This window comes from Anguilla rostrata, chromosome 2 (assembly GCF_018555375.3).
Source record: "Anguilla rostrata isolate EN2019 chromosome 2, ASM1855537v3, whole genome shotgun sequence".
Classification (NCBI taxonomy): domain Eukaryota; kingdom Metazoa; phylum Chordata; class Actinopteri; order Anguilliformes; family Anguillidae; genus Anguilla; species Anguilla rostrata.
The window spans coordinates 63,473,103-63,490,253 of record NC_057934.1 but is presented as its reverse complement, the minus strand read 5'-3'; the positions used below and the strand labels follow the sequence as shown (position 1 = coordinate 63,490,253).

The 17,151-nt window shown below is 43.6% G+C and overlaps 4 protein-coding genes across 4 annotated transcripts; 3 read left to right on the top strand and 1 right to left on the bottom strand.

Annotated features, from left to right (window-relative positions):
* Positions 1-505: 505 nt before the first annotated feature.
* LOC135248808 (3-mercaptopyruvate sulfurtransferase-like) lies at positions 506-3,667 on the bottom strand. Its single transcript, XM_064323752.1, has 2 exons — positions 3,031-3,667; positions 506-2,335 (listed from the first exon to the last, which is right to left on the bottom strand). Exons 1-2 carry the CDS (start codon positions 3,617-3,619, stop codon positions 2,037-2,039), a joined length of 888 nt encoding a protein of 295 aa, XP_064179822.1. The 5' UTR covers positions 3,620-3,667; the 3' UTR covers positions 506-2,036.
* A 1,690-nt stretch (positions 3,668-5,357) lies between these two features.
* rps19bp1 (ribosomal protein S19 binding protein 1) lies at positions 5,358-7,893 on the top strand. Its single transcript, XM_064323750.1, has 4 exons — positions 5,358-5,565; positions 6,387-6,587; positions 6,907-7,004; positions 7,251-7,893. The coding sequence occupies exons 1-4, from the start codon at positions 5,511-5,513 to the stop codon at positions 7,401-7,403; spliced, it is 507 nt and encodes a 168-aa protein (XP_064179820.1). The 5' UTR covers positions 5,358-5,510; the 3' UTR covers positions 7,404-7,893.
* A 1,050-nt stretch (positions 7,894-8,943) lies between these two features.
* LOC135248807 (mitochondrial ribosome and complex I assembly factor AltMIEF1-like) lies at positions 8,944-10,954 on the top strand. Its single transcript, XM_064323751.1, has 2 exons — positions 8,944-9,094; positions 10,514-10,954. The coding sequence occupies exons 1-2, from the start codon at positions 9,056-9,058 to the stop codon at positions 10,778-10,780; spliced, it is 306 nt and encodes a 101-aa protein (XP_064179821.1). The 5' UTR covers positions 8,944-9,055; the 3' UTR covers positions 10,781-10,954.
* On the top strand, positions 10,906-16,349 carry LOC135248804 (mitochondrial dynamics protein MID51-like). The gene is made up of 5 exons (XM_064323748.1): positions 10,906-11,047; positions 11,297-11,453; positions 11,816-11,996; positions 13,348-13,604; positions 13,781-16,349. The coding sequence occupies exons 2-5, from the start codon at positions 11,307-11,309 to the stop codon at positions 14,594-14,596; spliced, it is 1,401 nt and encodes a 466-aa protein (XP_064179818.1). The 5' UTR covers positions 10,906-11,047; positions 11,297-11,306; the 3' UTR covers positions 14,597-16,349.
* Positions 16,350-17,151: the final 802 nt, after the last annotated feature.

Genomic DNA, 17,151 nt, shown 5'->3' with positions numbered 1-17,151 from the left:
AGGCATGGTCTTGCAGAAAGGAGATCAAAATCCTTTGGGGTGAGTTGACAAGTAGAAGCCAAGCATGAGGACCGAGGACTCTGGTGAGATTTTGTACGGAGGAATGGTCTCAGATCCCTTTTAATGTGGTCTCCCATCTCATCGAGCATTATAAGAGAACACTCAGTGCTGTAATTTTCGCAACGGTAGGGTGCACAAAGAACTAAACGCAGAGTTGCCAATACTTGCAATGCACATATTTTAAAGAATAAAAATATTTTCCCCTCTGAGCAAGCGTATCACAATAAAACTTCATAATTTTCTCATATTGCTGAGGATAAAAAAAACATTTAATAAACAATAAAGTGAATGCCACATATTTTTGCACGTATCAAGAGTTCCAATATATCTGGTGGGCAATGCATATTTTTTTATTCCATTCTATTTGACAGATCTGTTCTCCAAATGCATATGGTATTATGAAGAGAGTTTACACCAAAAATAAATAAATAAAAATCAGACAGGATTATGAGTATCAAAATAATTTAATTCGGTCATATTAGACATTGATTTAGGAAAAACAAAACTAATTTCAAGCCAGCAAAGACAGATTTATACAAAAGGAACGCATAAGACCATTAGACACATTAGAACAATGCAATTTTATAGGATCCCTATGAAGTCCGAAAATCAGAAATGCCCAAAATATGCATATGCAAGATTCTTCAGATACATGCAAGTTGTTAAACTAATAAAGAACTTGAAGAAAACAGCGCAGTTTGGAGATTTGATTACGGGCAGTTGTGGGTGGGAAATAAAATAATTCTTAACGGGCACAGACCAAGCATGCTGTACCAAAACAAAACTAACAGTAATACAACTGTACTAGATATAGTCTTCTCTCATGTACATAAACATGCACACATACTCCCAAATATTTCACAACCCGTCAGCCATAATTGTTCTTGTGAATTTAAAGACATTTCTGTGCGCATCTGGGTTTGGGGGGGTGGGACTCTCAATATTATCTTCTGAAACCATAACATGGGTGTGCTTCTCTTACAAATAAAGATAGCAAGTTCGTTTCATTTCCACAACAGCACAAAGCCAAGGCTCTTACTTCAAAAGGAAAAACGGGCAACAAGTTAAAGGACTTCCAATAGTCATGCTGCTCAGATCGTTGTATTGGAATTTCATTGGAATTTACACACAAGCGCGTGCACACTCACACACACACACACACTAAAATTATTAGTGCATCATGTGACCTCATCCTTGGGTTACCAAATATGCCATCTCACACTTTCATGATGGGATGGAGATCTGAGTGTATACTCTGTATACATTCAGAATCTGTAGTTTAATACTTATTTAGTATTGCCAATTTTGCATTAGGGCTTTAGGGATGTTGTATCGTTGATTGCTAGTCTGGCACTATTTTTCATTTTAATCAGCTGAATGCACTTCTGTTTCTCCGATATTGTAAGTTCCCCTGGATAAGAGTGCCTGCAAAATGTGTAATGTAAAGGGATGTAATGTAGTAAGATTTACCCACAATTATAGAAAAATGTGGTAAATGGGGAGGGCTTCAGATCCTTGATCACCATTCAGGGATACACTGATGGTGAACATCTGGCTGACTGACAGTCAAGATTTGAAACAGAGCACTGATATACCAACGCTTACATCTAGCAAAATCAAAGTCAGTACCTTCAGGAAATCCATGTTACATTCTAATAATTCCCTTATCTCTTCATCATTAATGCAAATAAATGCCTATCTCAACATATATAAAAAATCTTTCAGCTGTCACCCAATTAATTTGATATCAAAATCCAGGAACCTTTTTAAAATATTTCCCCAGCCTTCGTTCTGTCACAGTGTATTCCTTGTAAATGGCTGTCTCCTACCTCAGTGACAGCACTGCTACCTACCACTCCCACCTTGCCCTGCAGACATCAGGACAGACCCTTGTGCTCTCTACAAGCAATCAGCATACGCTCCCCAGTTCATTAGCAAGCAGGTTAATCAATCACCAATCACCAATCACAGCTTAGTCACACATGTTTCCCTCTCCCATCTGAGATGACATTTTCAGGGACGGCCCTGGTGTACCACTCCGACCAGGCTCCGTCATAAACAGACACCCCTGGGTGGCCGCAAAGGTGAGCTGCCAGGGCAACGTGGCAGGCGGTCACCCCCGAGCCGCAGGACGCGCAAACCGGGCGCCCCAGGTCCACCCCGGCCCTCTGGAACAGCCCCGTCAGCTCTTCCCGAGGCAGCGTCAGGCCCGAGGGGGCCAGGAAGGACGTGAAGGGCATGTTGATGGAGCCTGGGATGTGTCCAGGCTCCGTGTCTGTCGGAGAGGGAGGGGCAAAAAGTGAGGAAGTCATGTCAAAATCAGGGACGGACAAGGAAGAATCAGAGGCTTTCACAGTTACCTGAAACCTGCAGTGCCACAGCCTGAGGTGAGAATGCAGACACTTTCATACGCACATCAATAAGAAAACAAAATGTACATGCAATAGAGGCATTTCATGATATTTTATAATTTGAAGCCTGTTCTATTGCATGCAATATCAAGTGTAATCCTAGAACCTCTGTCTCTGTTTGACTCCCCAACACTATCAAACTCAGCTATTTTGTACCCTAGGCGAAGTCCACGCCAATAAAAGTAGTCGCTCAGCTCCTGTTATTGCTGTCTGAGAGAACTGCCTTGCTGTAGGATAAGAACGTTCCATTTCCTTTAGGAAAAAAATTGTCTAAATTGCAGTAGTCGTTACATGTACCGTGTAGCCCAATAGTATTGTACTTACAGTTTTGTATGTAATTCCACACCTACCATTATTATACAAGCACGTCACACCCCCTTTACACAACACCCATAAAACAAACAATATTTATATCGTTATTATGCTTCCTAGTCAAGCTAATCTTATTTTAATTTTTTTTGATGTAGCAATATAATCGACCTGAAATTTTTATCAAGGAAACTGTATTAGAATTGATAGAAAAGTAATCATAATGTGTATGCACTGCTGAGCAACGTACTGTCTCTTGGTTCAGGTTGTATTCCCTGGAATCTACCGGCAGGTCTAGCATCCACAACTTGGAACTGTTTCGATTCAAGATTGTCCAGAATATCCTCGTATGTCTTCACCCATGCGTCGTTGAGTTTTGCTCGAAAATCAGCGGAGTCGGGTTTGGAGTATTTGTTAGTGACTTCGTGGCCTTCGTGAACCCAATTCTTCAACCCGCCATTTAGCACAGAAACAGAACTGTGGCCAAACACTCTGAACATCCACCACACTCGCGGAGATGAGAATGATCCGAAGTCGCTGGCATCGTAAACCACGACGTGTGTGTCATTGCTAATCCCTAAATTGCCAACATAATCCGCAAACGCGCGTTCTGTAGGGAGCATGTGATCAAGCGGCGAAGTTTTATCACAGCACTGGTCAATGTCGAAAAATACTGCACCTGGTATATGTTTCTGCTTGAATTCTTTTTTGGCATTGCGCTTTAATTTCGGCAGGTACCAAGACGTATCTAGAACACGAAGGCTGGGTCCTACCCGATTACATTTGACGGCATCGGCCAGCCACTTCGCTGCAACGAGAGCCCGAGTATGAAGCGCCATGTCAGACTTCCCGACTGGGCACAGCAGGTAGCTGGAGCGGAGCCAGTAATGTGGCAAAAATAAGCACACTCCCACTGAACTTCACTCTCACGCTTCTCACGTTCAACCTGTGAAAGTTCACTAGAAAGCAAAGTTGCTGAAGTGAAACGCCATCGCTGTATGTTCTGCGCAAATTCGCCCAGGATCTTAATAACATCAGGAACGTACACGATAAATGCGTAATTTTAGTGTGTTGGTTTTCATGCACATACGCATTGTTTCGGGGGGTTCCGGTCTTTAGTCTCCTCTTCAAGAAAGTGAAATCTATGCTCAATTGGATTTAAATCAGATGACTGACTTGGTCAGTCCAAAATGTTCCGCTTTGTCCCATTGATGAATGGTTGTGTAGGCAGTGTGTTTTGGGTCATTGTCTTGCTGAAGGATAAGCCTTTGAGCCTGGACAAATTTCTTTGTACACAACCAGACAAAATCTTCATGTACACCTCCAAATTCAGAATGTTGCCATCCTCAATTACATTAGGCTATCAATAAAGATGAGTGAGTCTGTTTCAGAAGCAGCTAGGCTATATATGCTAAAGCCATGATACAGTGAATCATGGGCTGTTTCTTTTTTCTCCACACTTTCAGCTTTCCATCACTTTGGTAAACGTTTATTTTGGTGTCATCTGTCCATAAAAGTTTGTTCCAGAACTCTGGCTCATTTCTGAATTTTTATTTTTATTAATTTTAACATGACCTTTCTATTCTTGCTGCTGATGAGAGGTATTTGAATCTTGAAATATAGCCTCTATAATTCCACTCTCAAAATCTTCTGCGTACAGGGACTTGTGATATTTTCACTTCTGCCCTCTGGAAACTACTGGTGATGTTTTTGACTGTTGTTTTAGGGTTTTTCTTCAGAGCTCTTAGGATTTGTCTATCATCAACTGCAGTTGGCTTCAATGGGCAGCCTGTTTGGCCTGTTCTTGCCTTTTCAAGACTTTCCAAACTTCTGTACGTTATATACCCAGTTTATGTGCTATCCTTTATAAATGATGCTTCTTATTCCTAATTAATAATTATTTATTTTATGGATTAGTTGTTTTTCATCCATAGTTAGTCCTCTGGTCTTTATGATGATGTGTGCCTCTGATGCCAAATGCAATATCCACCGATGAAAACAAAGGCTAAAATCAAGACTAGACCCTCACTGCCCTTTTATGTGTGAACAATCCATGCAAAATGAAACACCTTAGCAACAGTTAACCCCTGTTTGTCATTGTTAACCTACTTTTAACTGAAAGTGGAGGGACTCAACACAAAAATAGCTGTTTCTGTAAAATGGTAAAACATAAGCATGTAAAAGCCATAAAATAAAAGCTGGTTGCTGTCTGTACTTTTGTCTCATATTCGTCTTTTGATCTCAAATTCAAATGTCTCAAGTAAAAAGCAAAAATAACAAATTTCACTTTCATGTACCGTTAACATACGTTAACACACACAGGTATATTTATATATATCTTCGTGTGCGAGTGTGAATGTGATGTGAGATCAGTACGTAGGCTACAGCTATTAGATACAGAACGGCCGGAAGTTAAAAACGGACCAATAGTTATACGAAATGCCATGGGCTAATCCGGTGCAACAGTCTAAGGGGATTTGTAGATGCGTATATAACCTGGATGTCTCAAGCATCACAATATAGTTAAAGACTCGACTATCTTTACAATATATATAGTAGTGAATGTCACACAGGGAGGCACCGATGTACAAAAATTTACGACCGAAACGGAAGTGCGGTCCATGTGTATTGCAGATAGCTCCAGTACAGGCTAACTAGTGTGAGTTAGCGTGGTGATTTTAGAAGATTTACTTCAACTGGATATGCAAGCATAGCTAAATTAATTCAGATATGTCGGCTTCAATGATAAGGAGGGGACTGGAGCTGTTAAGTGATGATATAAAAGGTAAAAGTGAAACGCACGAACGCCGTATCTCGCGAGTAGTTATTGTAGAATGTTAATGATATTTTTTCAAACTGGTGTATGTTATCACTGCTGCACCAACGTGCTAGGCAGTTTACCTCAATCGTTGAGGTTGTCATATAATTCGGATTACACAGAAGTACGTCTTGATCGCTCTCTACTTGTGTGTAAATGATATTAATAGTTTGCCAGGTAATATATCGATCGGTGGTATTTCATGTTTTCCTTGAATAACCACATGATGTTTAGGTTTTTCTTATTACTTGGATTTATTCAAAATAGCAGCCCTCTCACTTGACCTATTTTCTAACCTGGTTCTCTCCCCTACCCTTGGAAAGCTGTAGGGAGAGCATGATTTGGTTGTAGTGGCACTTACTTGAAGCAGTTTACATAGTTATCTAGTTTGTCATCACACTTTGACTCTCGTAGGACAAGAGTCTTAATGTCATAAATACAGATGAACTTGCATATCTGAGCTAATTTAAGAATTGAATTACCTTGGGTGTCAAAGGAAGGACAGGCTGCTCTAGTTGGATGCTATTGTTTTAAAAAAGACATTTAATGCCATTGACCGATTTTGCTTGGTGAACTATCTCGGAGGTCTAAAACCGTGGTCCTGGAGAACTGTCTCCTGGTCTCTAGGACCAGGGTTACAGACCCCTGATTTAACTGTCTAACCTAACGTATCCCTCCCATGCCTTTGCTCCTGTAATGACATTTTACATTTACCACCTTCAGCTTCTCACGGTCAACCCTTGACCACCTCTATACATCATTTTTTCTGTTTTCCTCTTGCGTGGTAGCCGTACCTGGGAACAAAAAACAGAAGGCCAGGAAGAAGCAGCCAGTGAACCAGGCTGGAGGACGAGGAGGGGGAGGAGTAATGGATCAGATCAGCTCCAACAGGCAGGGCGTCACCAAGCAGGTTCGCAGGCTGCAGGGGCGGCTAGGGTCAGGCAAGAGCAAGGCTACCGTCAAAGACAAGCGCATCAGGAGTGCAGTGGGTATGTCAAACCGCGCCGAGCCTGGAGGCGTCACTGTAACGCTTAGGTTTTCATTTATGTTAATGTGGCTGCTTTGAAAACACACGCATGTTCCTTACTGCTGGCATTGGCTTCCCCACCTGACAGTAATGTGGATGTAGTGTTTTGGCTTAGCATCGGAATTACACACGAATAAATGTCTGGGAATGCCTTCATATCAGTTGATAATCTTCTATATGGATGGTTATTAAATTTGTTGTTTTAATAGTATGCTTTTTACCAAAGTGTAACCCCCTGGGCTTGGTGTTACAAAAAATATTGTCACATTATTTTATTTCAGACGAGTTTAGGAAAAAACAGAAATCAAGCCAGCTGAGTAAAAACCTGAGCTATTTCATGGGACTGGGATACAAAGCAGAGCAGTCAGACACACAAAAGGTGAGTTGCCCAAAATAAATATGTGCTTGTGTGTTTTTTCTACGACCATATTATGTTTAGGCTGAATGCTTGCCAAAATGTGGTACTAGGTTTTTCAGTTTAATGTGTTGTTGTGCGTAATTGTACATTTAAAAAAAAAAAAATTAATGGTAACTGTGTAGGATGTGTTTGGAATGCAGAAGAAAAAAAATCTGATCCTCTCCCACGCTCCATGATTGAAAACGGTTTTGCTGTGCCTCATGCTAGATCCTGCTTCAGAATAAAGGCCGGCAGTCGCGGAATCGCCCTGACCCTCCCGTTAAGAAGCAGAAGGAGCAGAGGTCTCTGTTCACTGAGGAGGAGTTCCAGCAGTTCCAGAAGGAGTATTTTGGTAGAACTGTGGAAGGTGGGAGTAAATGACGGCCCACGGACCGTCAGGAAGCCGGTGTGAGAAGAGCTGGGATTAAGCACCATCTCTGGTTTTGGATTAAAATCACCCCCCATCGGTTCCTTTTTCCATTTTAATTTTAATTAAAAATGAGTTAACGGGGGACTGCAAATTAAAGATTTGACTGTGGAGCTGAGTTTAAGTTGTACTAAGATCAGTGCTTCAAGTGGGTTATCTTGAAGAAATTTTTATGATCGGAGAAGGAAATGCAGAGTTTCAGTGCAGCATGTGGGCTTTCACTAAATTCTGCAGTTGATCAGTGCCTGGGAGCCATTTTGTGATCTTGGATGTTACTGTCGAATGCTGTTGAGGACAAAGTCAAGATATTTCCGAAGATCTAGTTCAGTGTTTATTTTTGCCAATGAGTGTAAAACATCTAAAATATATTTTGGAGTATTCATTTATGTTTTAGAGGTGTTGTGTAGTTTGCCATTTTGATTAAATAAAACGGCTAAATGCTAAGTCTCTTGGTGCAAATTATTTTTAAATTTCAGGGCACAGTAATATGGGCACCACAAGGATTTTTAAAATCACTAACTTTGAAGTGAAAATTCCATTTCAGTTAAGTTCATTCAAGACTAAAATTGAAGGTAGTTATGACGACAGGAGGGAAACGATATGTTGTTTTCTTGCTCTGGTTTTCTGTATTTTCCTTGAATTTGTAGTAGTATAGTATTTGCTATGTTTTGACATATACTGTATTAGACTTCAATTTTCATCTTCTGTTTTATTTTTCTACTGAGGGACCCTCTGGATGTTATGATAAAATGCACAGAGAAAAAAACATTGTTCTGTCTTTCTGAATGTGAATCTGAGTATTCTGATTTTTCAATTCCTATAGGAAAATATGCTTTGATGTTGTGTGTTTCATTATAAAATATGACTGGTTGATATTGAAGATATCCCTGCTGTGCCCCATACTTTTTTGCACCTCTTATGTATAACGTATAACGCTATCATGTATAACGCTACCAGCAGAGAAAATGTGTAATTTGTGGAAATTGTACATTGACTAGATAACAGAAAAAGCACATACACCCAAAAACTCAGGAAGGTGCCAAACATGACAGTTGACTAAATAAAAAGGAGGAGTCCGCACACTGAATGGTCCCCAGTGCCATACGTTTATTAACATGGTAAAATCACTAACGTTTGGAGCCTGGTGGCTTTTCACCAGACTTCTGACAAAGTTGAAGAGGCACTAGGCTCAAAATGTACCATTTTTTGGTATCAATAACATCTTTTGGCACTGGGGAGCATTTTGGCACAAAGGGACCCTTCAGCCTTTGGCTTATGATCTGCTGAAAAGGAGGATCAGGCATGAGAGGAACAGCCTTTTAAATTCAGGTTAGCGCTGTTATCATTTACCTTGTCTTTGAACTCAGTGACCACCTATCCACACTTTCAGTACTTAGGACCCTAGTGACAGCTGCTATAGATGTTTCAGTGCATAGGGTACAAACATTACGAGAACACTTTTTAAAAGGCAATATAATTTCTTCATCGAAGAAATTGGAGTATTACGGTAAAAGAAAAAACCGGATGTAGTATTCCAGAATAACGGTTGGCAGCCATGGCTTTCCGGTTTATAACTGCTTGACCCGAGCGAGGCTACGAGGCGTACATGCTGACGGATAGCGGACTGACCAGTTGCCTCACTGACGTGAGTAAGTTTTCTTTCAGAGTAGCTAGATAGCTAACTGTATGAATTTGAATACTTATCCTCAAATTGGCACGAGTTTCTTCAATGTGTGACTAAGGTCGTTTCTACCATCTTGCCAGCTAACCTAGCCAACTAACGTTTAATATGGTAGCACTTGCTGGTTAGTTTAGTGTTATCAGATGCCTAATCTTTTCAAGGTGGCTAGCTAATTTAGTGGTAGAACTCTTAGCTAGCTAACAGTTATCTACTTTGATTTTAGTTATGAGAGTTAGGGCTAGTCATGAAGTTAAGCCCTGCTATGTATAGCTAGCTAATTAGTTGACTCAGTTTGTCTATGATTTAGTTAACTAGCTGGTTTACGTTAATGTCTAATAATCTAGGTCGTTCACTCGTGTGAGCCATTTTGGTAATCTAGCTCGACTATGGGTACATATCTCTGGAATGTCCTACATTCTGGCTTTAAACTCGGGCTTTCTGGAAAGCTGGAACTGGCTATCTTAGATTCTTCAACAGCAGAAATCTAAACCCCTAAGTTAAAACAAAGCATTATGTTGTTAATTAAGTTTTTACTATTTTTATATACAAAACTGTCATTTATGACTTGGTTCCCAGAGATAATAGTTAGCTGATATTCGCGTGATGTAGTCTACAGTATAGATAGATAGTGTCAGATTCACTGAAGGTGGTCAGGATGACCAAACCTTGAATTATGTGTGGAATTTAGCGTGTATTCATTTAATTGTTCCGCTGTAAATAATTAGAATATTGCTGTCATGAACATCTTTAAGTTGTTTGTTTTTATAAGATGGCGCGTTCTCAGACGGTTGTAATGGCACTCCGAGTTTGATAATCACTGTGGTGTTGATGGATTTTGATCAAAGCCCGAAACTACCAAAGCTTATCAGTGTATGGTGGGTATTGTTAATTAATTTGTGAGGTGCATTGTACAGTGACAGTGTTGGATTGCAAAAATGGAAAAGCATATGTATTTTTGCCTGTGAAGTGACAGTATGTTCTTTTCTGCTTTTCTGTTTACCTGAATTCTGCATTAGGACTCAAGAGGGCATGTAGTACTTTGGACTAGGTCCCTGTTCTGGCAGTGATTTTGATTTTGCCACTGCTGTGGTTTCCTTTAGCATTTTACTTTTGTCATACCAGCCATGGACATCAGTTGTGACATCAGTTGAAATAAAGGCATATTCTGATGAAAATGAGTCGATTTTTAAGCTTTTTTTTTGTTGTCGGTCACTTCATTAGTCGAGGCAGAAACCCTGTGGGTGTTCAGGTTCAGTCTTGACACAGTTCTGGATACCGTCTGATTTGTAGGTAAATGGTGAGCCAAGATGGCCCATCATTCTTATTATTATGCATGTTCTTTATGGCTGACTCTATGTCCGTATGGGTCTGTTTGTGTTACAGGGGACTGCCTTCTCTCCCCCCTGCCCACGGTCCACTCCCAGGTCACAGTCCCTCATGGGCGGCTGGTCAAAGGGTGCAGTACTGCAGCTGTACCGAGCCCTGCTCCGGGCGGGGCGCCACCTGCAGTACACCGACCGCAACTACTACCGACGCGCAGTGACCAAGGAGTTCCGCCGCTGCCAGGCCCTGGACGCGCCGCGGGCGAAGGAGGACGCGTTAAAGAGGGGCCAGTACTTCCTCAACAGCCGCCTGGGGGGGCTGGTCTAGGACCGCCGTCAGGGAACATTCTGGAGTCTTCGTTATACCTCACAGATTTAACCTCCGGGCGTATTTATTTATTTTTTTGTTTTTGTTTTTCTTGATGCCGTAGTTTAAACTTATCCTTTGAGCCATCTGAATCCAGTTTTTGGAAAACCTCAGTATTATATTTTTGATTTTTGATTTAAAAAAAAAAAAAAAAAAAAAAAACTTTTCTCCTGGTATTTAAATCTTACATTTTGCGGAATGAACCTCACGGGCCGTGTCTTTTGCAAGGTGAGAAGTGTGTGAGAGCCACATGGTCAGAAACTGAACAGAACCCAATGCAGTATGTGCTGCTTCTGCCACTAACACCACCATTCTTCATTAGTTCTGATGTGAGACAGACTGACTTCATTTGCACCCAGTTACCCAAAAAGTTTCAGTGTTGTGCTTAACGTTTGTGTTGGCAGTCATTGCTCTGTTCTTAGTGTGCAGTGGTGGGTATTCTCATTTTAGTAATTTCTGGTCTCATTTCCTATGCAGAACTGAGAGAATGGCGGGTGTTGGCGGCGGCGGGAAGGGAAAGAGGGATGAAAGCGGGATCGGCACCGCCATCGACTTTGTGCTTTCTAATGCCAAGGTGGTGCTGGGGGTCGGAGGAGCAGCCATGCTAGGCATCGCCACACTGGCAGTTAAAAGAGTGAGTAGGCATTGCTGTGAAGTAGGCTTGTGTTCAGTGTTATTTCATACCGGTACTTGGTGGAATGCCATGTCTCTGTATTATGTACCGAGACATTTGTACATTCAGACCTTATACATATATTTATGTATGTGTGCACTGTTTGTGTGTAGGTGTGTATGTATGTAGTGTTTGTGCTTGTGGTACATTTCTAGTGTTAGTGGGCTATTGATCTGAGTGTTGATTTCCTGAATTTCTGAGCCATATGAAATCACAGTCAAGAGAGTGGACATTCTGAATGAGAGGGGGTATTGCGTGTGGTTGGTGCTGTGGTAGCGCAGTCAATGAGAGGTGCGCTCTGTGGTGTCCAATCCCATTTTTAGATGTACGACCGTGCCTTAAGTGCCCCCACCAGCCCAACCAAAGTGGAGCAGCCTGGGCAGAGGAGCTGGGAGGAGCCGAGCTGGCTGGGGTCCTCTCCCCGCTTACTGAGCGCTGACATGAAGGCCACAGTGAGCCAGTCTCTGCAGTCCCTGCCCACTTCCTCCGGCGCCTCAGAACCAGGTGAGCTATCCCAGAGTCCTCTGTGAGGGAGCCGGTCCTCATCGTAACATGTTTGATTAGCTTCCCTTTGCCTTGCTGTTGCATAGTTTTCCTTGTTTAATTTTTCCACGGTGAGTCATTTTCATTATTATAATTTTTTAAAATATTTTTTGGGCTTTTCAGCTTTATTGGACAGGACAGTGTAGAGAAACAGGAAGAACAGGGGAAGAGAGAGGGAGAGACGTGCGACAAAGGTCGCGCAGTCGGACTCGAACCGCCGACGTCGCGGCTCGTAATGAGCATGTGGACAGTGCTCTACAGGCTACGCCACGAGACACCGCGGCTGCCAGTTCCATTTTAGGGAGGAAGTAATGGCCTGGTAGTTCAAGGAACCGACTTTAGCCTGCACTTCCCCTGGCTTAACAAGGCTAATCACAGGCCACATGACTGCAGACTCGCAGTCATCGTTGTCTAGTGACATAGACAAAGCTGAAATATATCAAGTCAAAATTATAGCACCCAGCTTGCAGTCATGGTGAGCCATTTGTAAAAAATTAAAAAAACATAATTATTCTTTTTCGCCTTCAAAACAATGCCCTCTGCTTATTAACTGGGATGGAAGTTACTGATAAGCTTGCACTGGCTGTCCACAGATTTATCTGTTTTGGATGTGCAAATATTTGGCTGTTGGAATGTCTTTGTACTGTGATTCAGTGCTGTTTAAAAGAAGGAAGGAAGGAAGCCATTTTAGTGGCTCGTCTTAACTGAGGAAAACTCTGCACGGTCAGATGAAGGGCCTCAAACTCCCCCAGCCTCTTATACAGCCCTGCCTGCTCTGAGCCTCTGCAGAATGAAGTAGCCTACATAGAAAAGTGGATCGGACTGAGGTGTCCTTCCGTTGCCTCGGCAACAGTTGGGCTCCTGACCACATGACTGGAGTAGGGCGGCATAAGTAGGACTCCCAGACCCCAAACAATACATTTGCATCTTGGACCTCACATAAAATTTTGGGCTGGCACTTTAGGAAAGTTGTTTTAGTGTATTTTGTGCCATTTTTTGCTTATTTTTTGGGTGGAATATGGACTATTAGAATTATTTGTAGGGAACCTGGTCTGCTGAGCATTGTCTAACCAATGAATAATCCTACCAAATGTTCCTACCAAAAACAATTTTGAAATAGAAATTGTAATAATGTAATATTAATTGCACCTGAGAGGCCACTAAGGTGGTAGGGCCTTGAACAAATGACAGCAGTAATATTGGTAATGTCTTTAAGCACTGTTCCTTATTTCCCAGCATGCCTCAATGCAAAGAATAGAGTAGCAGTTGTCGTATGGTGCGGTCCTTGTTCATGCCCCGCCCCTTTCCCCAGGCTGCATGCGGCGAGCAAAGGGGCGTGGCGTGGTTGCGCAGGAGGAGCTGCGTCGCGCGCGGAAGCGCCTCTCCCTGCAGGAGCAGCTGTGGGCGTTTTTCCGCCAGCGAGTGTGCATCCCGGGGGAGGAGCAGGCCAGCGCCCGCCGGGCCGCCCTGGACATCTGCGCCGAGCTCCGGGTCTTCCTGCACGCCAAGCTGCCCGACATGCCCCTGAGGGAGATGTACCTGAGCGGGAGTCTCTACGACGACCTGCAGGTGAGCGAGCGAGCGAGAGAGCGAATGATAGTGAGTGTGTGAGCGAGCGAGCGAGTGTGCGTGCGTGAGTGAGTGAGTGAGCGATATTTGACTTCAACCTTTGCCCTTGTCTCGCTCTGTCTCTCCTTCCCTCTCTCTCTCCATCTCTCTCCTTCCCCTCCCACTCTGTATGTCAGGTGGTGACGGCTGACCACGCCCAGCTGATGGTGCCGCTGGTCCTGGAGAAGAACCTGTGGTCTCCGGTGCCCGGGGAGGACACCATCATGAAGGCCCCGGGGTTCTGGCTGGTGCGCCGGGAGAACCTGGAGTACTTCCCCCGGGGGAGCAGCTACTGGGACCGCTGCGTGGTGGGGGGGTACCTGTCCGCGAAGGCCGTGCTGGAGCTGTTTGAGAAGCTGGTGGCCGGCTCCATGAACTGGCCGGCCATCGGGAGCGTGCTGGACTACGTGATCCGGCCGGTGGTGCCCTCGCAGTCGCTCACCCTGGAGGTGCAGTACGAGGCCGACCGCCGGCTGTACGTGGACTTCCTCCCGCTGCTCGCCCTGGAGGACGGCGTCTCGCTGGTGGCCAAGCCCCACCGCTGGGCCGAGCGCCACGAGAGCCTGTGGCGGCAGAGCGTGCGCGCGGAGCAGACGGCGCGGCTGCGGGCGCTGGACCAGGGCGACGGCGGCTGCCGCTGCCTGTGCCTGAGGGTGGCCAAGGCCGTGTGCAAGCTGGACCCCGCCCTCGCGCGCCTGTCCTCCGGCCAGCTGACCAGCGCCCTGCTGCTGCTCAGCGAGAGCCAGGGGGACTGGGCCCAGGAGGCGCTGGCCGACCGCTTCCTGCAGCTGCTGCGCGCCTTGGTGGGACACCTAGAGGCCGGGAGGCTACCCTGCGCCCTCTACCCCAAAATCGACCTGTTCTGTGAGCTCACCCCTGAGGAGGTAGACGAGCTGGGATACACCCTCTACTGCGCTCTGTCTAATCCCGAGGGCCTCCTGAGGATTGCCTGATCCAGTTCCTCATCTCGGCGTGCTCAGGGACCAATAGGAAGAGATGTTGACAGGCTAGCTCCTCCCATTTCTGTGAGTCATGACCCTCTCAGACAGGCTAGCTCCTCCCACTTCAGTGATATGAATGTCATCTCATGCCATTGTGCTCAGCTCAGTGCCTTCTCAATTTTTGAACTCCATTCCCCTGTGGTTTTTCTGTAATGCAGGACAAGTGTAGTAAGGATATTGCTGAATTTCCACGCCATATCCCACCTAAAAATCAGCTGCATCCAAAATCGGGTAACCCTGAAGCATTTTAAACTGTGCACACTAAAAGAAACTTGTTAAAAGTATTGGCTTTTGGTATCACATAATCACACGATTCTGCTATCTGCCAAGGGGCAAGAAATATCTTGGTGGTTCTTCTCTTCCACCCCATACACATGTGTATGCATAGCTAAGTTTGAAGAGCTTATTCATTAACTTCTGTGTGTGCTCTGATACTGCATACCAAAATAAATTCTCTTATTGAATTCTGTTATTAGGGACAAAATAAAATTGTTGGCATTGAGAAGAATAAAAATATGTGTTTAAAAGTATTGATAAAGCAGAGAGAACAGCAAGCTGTGTAACAGTCGGGCATGAGAAAGAATGGTTCATGCTTATGTCCAGTCGTAATGAATGATTTGACTGTTTGGTAGTGCTTTAGAAAATGTGTAAAAAAGAATCCTACTGGATATGTTGTATGTACGTGCTCTGAGTGTGTTAAATTGTGATAGTACTGTTTGTACAGTTGGATTGCGTATCGCTGCTGGTTTCTGCTGAAAGGAAATTCTGATTTACAGCAGAGACGAAACTTGGCGTAAAACAAAAATATCTGTGAATAAATATAGGCCTTTCCCATGTTACGTAAAGAACTGAGTCATGTCCACAGAGCTTTGTATCTCACTTGGTTCCAAAATTTAGACAGCAGTGGCGGTCGTGTAGACTAATCCACGTGTACTTGGCTATGTCGTACTGAGTGTTTAGCTTTTCGTGGCAAAGTGAAAACGGATTTTCACTCGGTTCTTGGTACTCTGGCGTGCATTTTCTCTTATGTTATGGGCAGCCACATTCCGAAAAACCCCACCTCGGGCATGTCCTCTGACTGTCACGGTCTCTTAGGCACTAGAGCAGATGGGTGTATGTAATGGTTCCAGTGCAGTGCTCATGTGGAGTTCTGTATCGGCACCCAACACTGGTGTGTGATGAGCTAAGGAATAGCTATGGGGTCACATCTGTTGTGCTGTATGAGCTGGTCTTTTGTCGCTAATTCATGCCATATGTTTTTAATTTTGAGTTACACACACTTGGCCCTACTCTCCTTGCCAAGTCTACCTTTTAAGTTGTGCACTGTAAGGAAGAATGATTGCTCTGCTTGTTAACTTGAAGCGTTTGTAAGAGTTAGTTGCATTATGAAGTGGTAACTGGGCAACACCCTTCTGACTCGTACAGAAGGTAGGGTTCAGTCATTTTTTCAAAAAGGGAACATCCAAAGTTTCTCGTAAATGCTGTAATGTTCTAATTCTGGGGAAGAGAGTTCTTCACATATGGGCCTATGCTTCACCGGTGGGTGGAGCAAGGTTTTGGGCAATGCCGAAGATCTGCATATTTGTGTGTAAACACTAAATATTTTTGTACCATATAACTCAAAGAAGTATCAGAGAATATTTATGTTTGATATACAGCCACACACACCAGGCATACCCTTGTTCAAATAAAGAATACCTCCTTACAGGTGACTTTCTGTGTTACTAGGGATCTTGTGGGGTTGGGAATGACATGCTAGTGTAATGGGATTAGTTCTTCCATTGGTTTCCATTGTTGAATTCTTAACCATCTGGTTTAGCAGACATGTTGCATAGGGAGATTCTCTTTACTAAAGGTGCTGCTGTGCATTATAGCCAGACTGTGTCCTTACATTCATTATTCTCCATCAACAGATGTGGCACCCACAGCATTTAGTACTGCATGTGCTTATTAAGAGTAAGTCAACACAGGGCAGGAAACTGCTGTTGCAACACTCTCTCTACGAGTCAAAATTTTTAACCTGATAGCTTGCTGGGCCACGCCCGATCAGTGATGCCTCTACAGGTATTTTTCCTCGACTGTCAATGGAAAAAATGCCTGCTTTGACGTCACTGATGGCACGCAGGTCAGCTGTTCAGTGAGCCACATTTAACTGATTACCATGCACGTCTAGCCAGTGTGCAGTCATCACTTCAGACTGCTTTTCAGAATATTAACAATCAAAGGCTCTTCGCAGCGTTACGCTGGAGGTGAAAAGAGTTGATTAGATGGGAGTTCTGGACTGAAAAGATTAATTGAGAGGAGTGATGCGTGTGAAAGGGTGGCACGGGTACAAGCCAAGATCCATAACCACTATTCACACATTCACGGTTTTCACAGGTATTCATAAGCAATATAGAATACATTCTAGAGAGTACCATCCTGTTGAAGTGAAAATCGTGTTTTCGAAATGTGAAGCAAAAGCAAATAATTCTATTGCCTTAGCAAAGGTTTCACTAATTTACAGT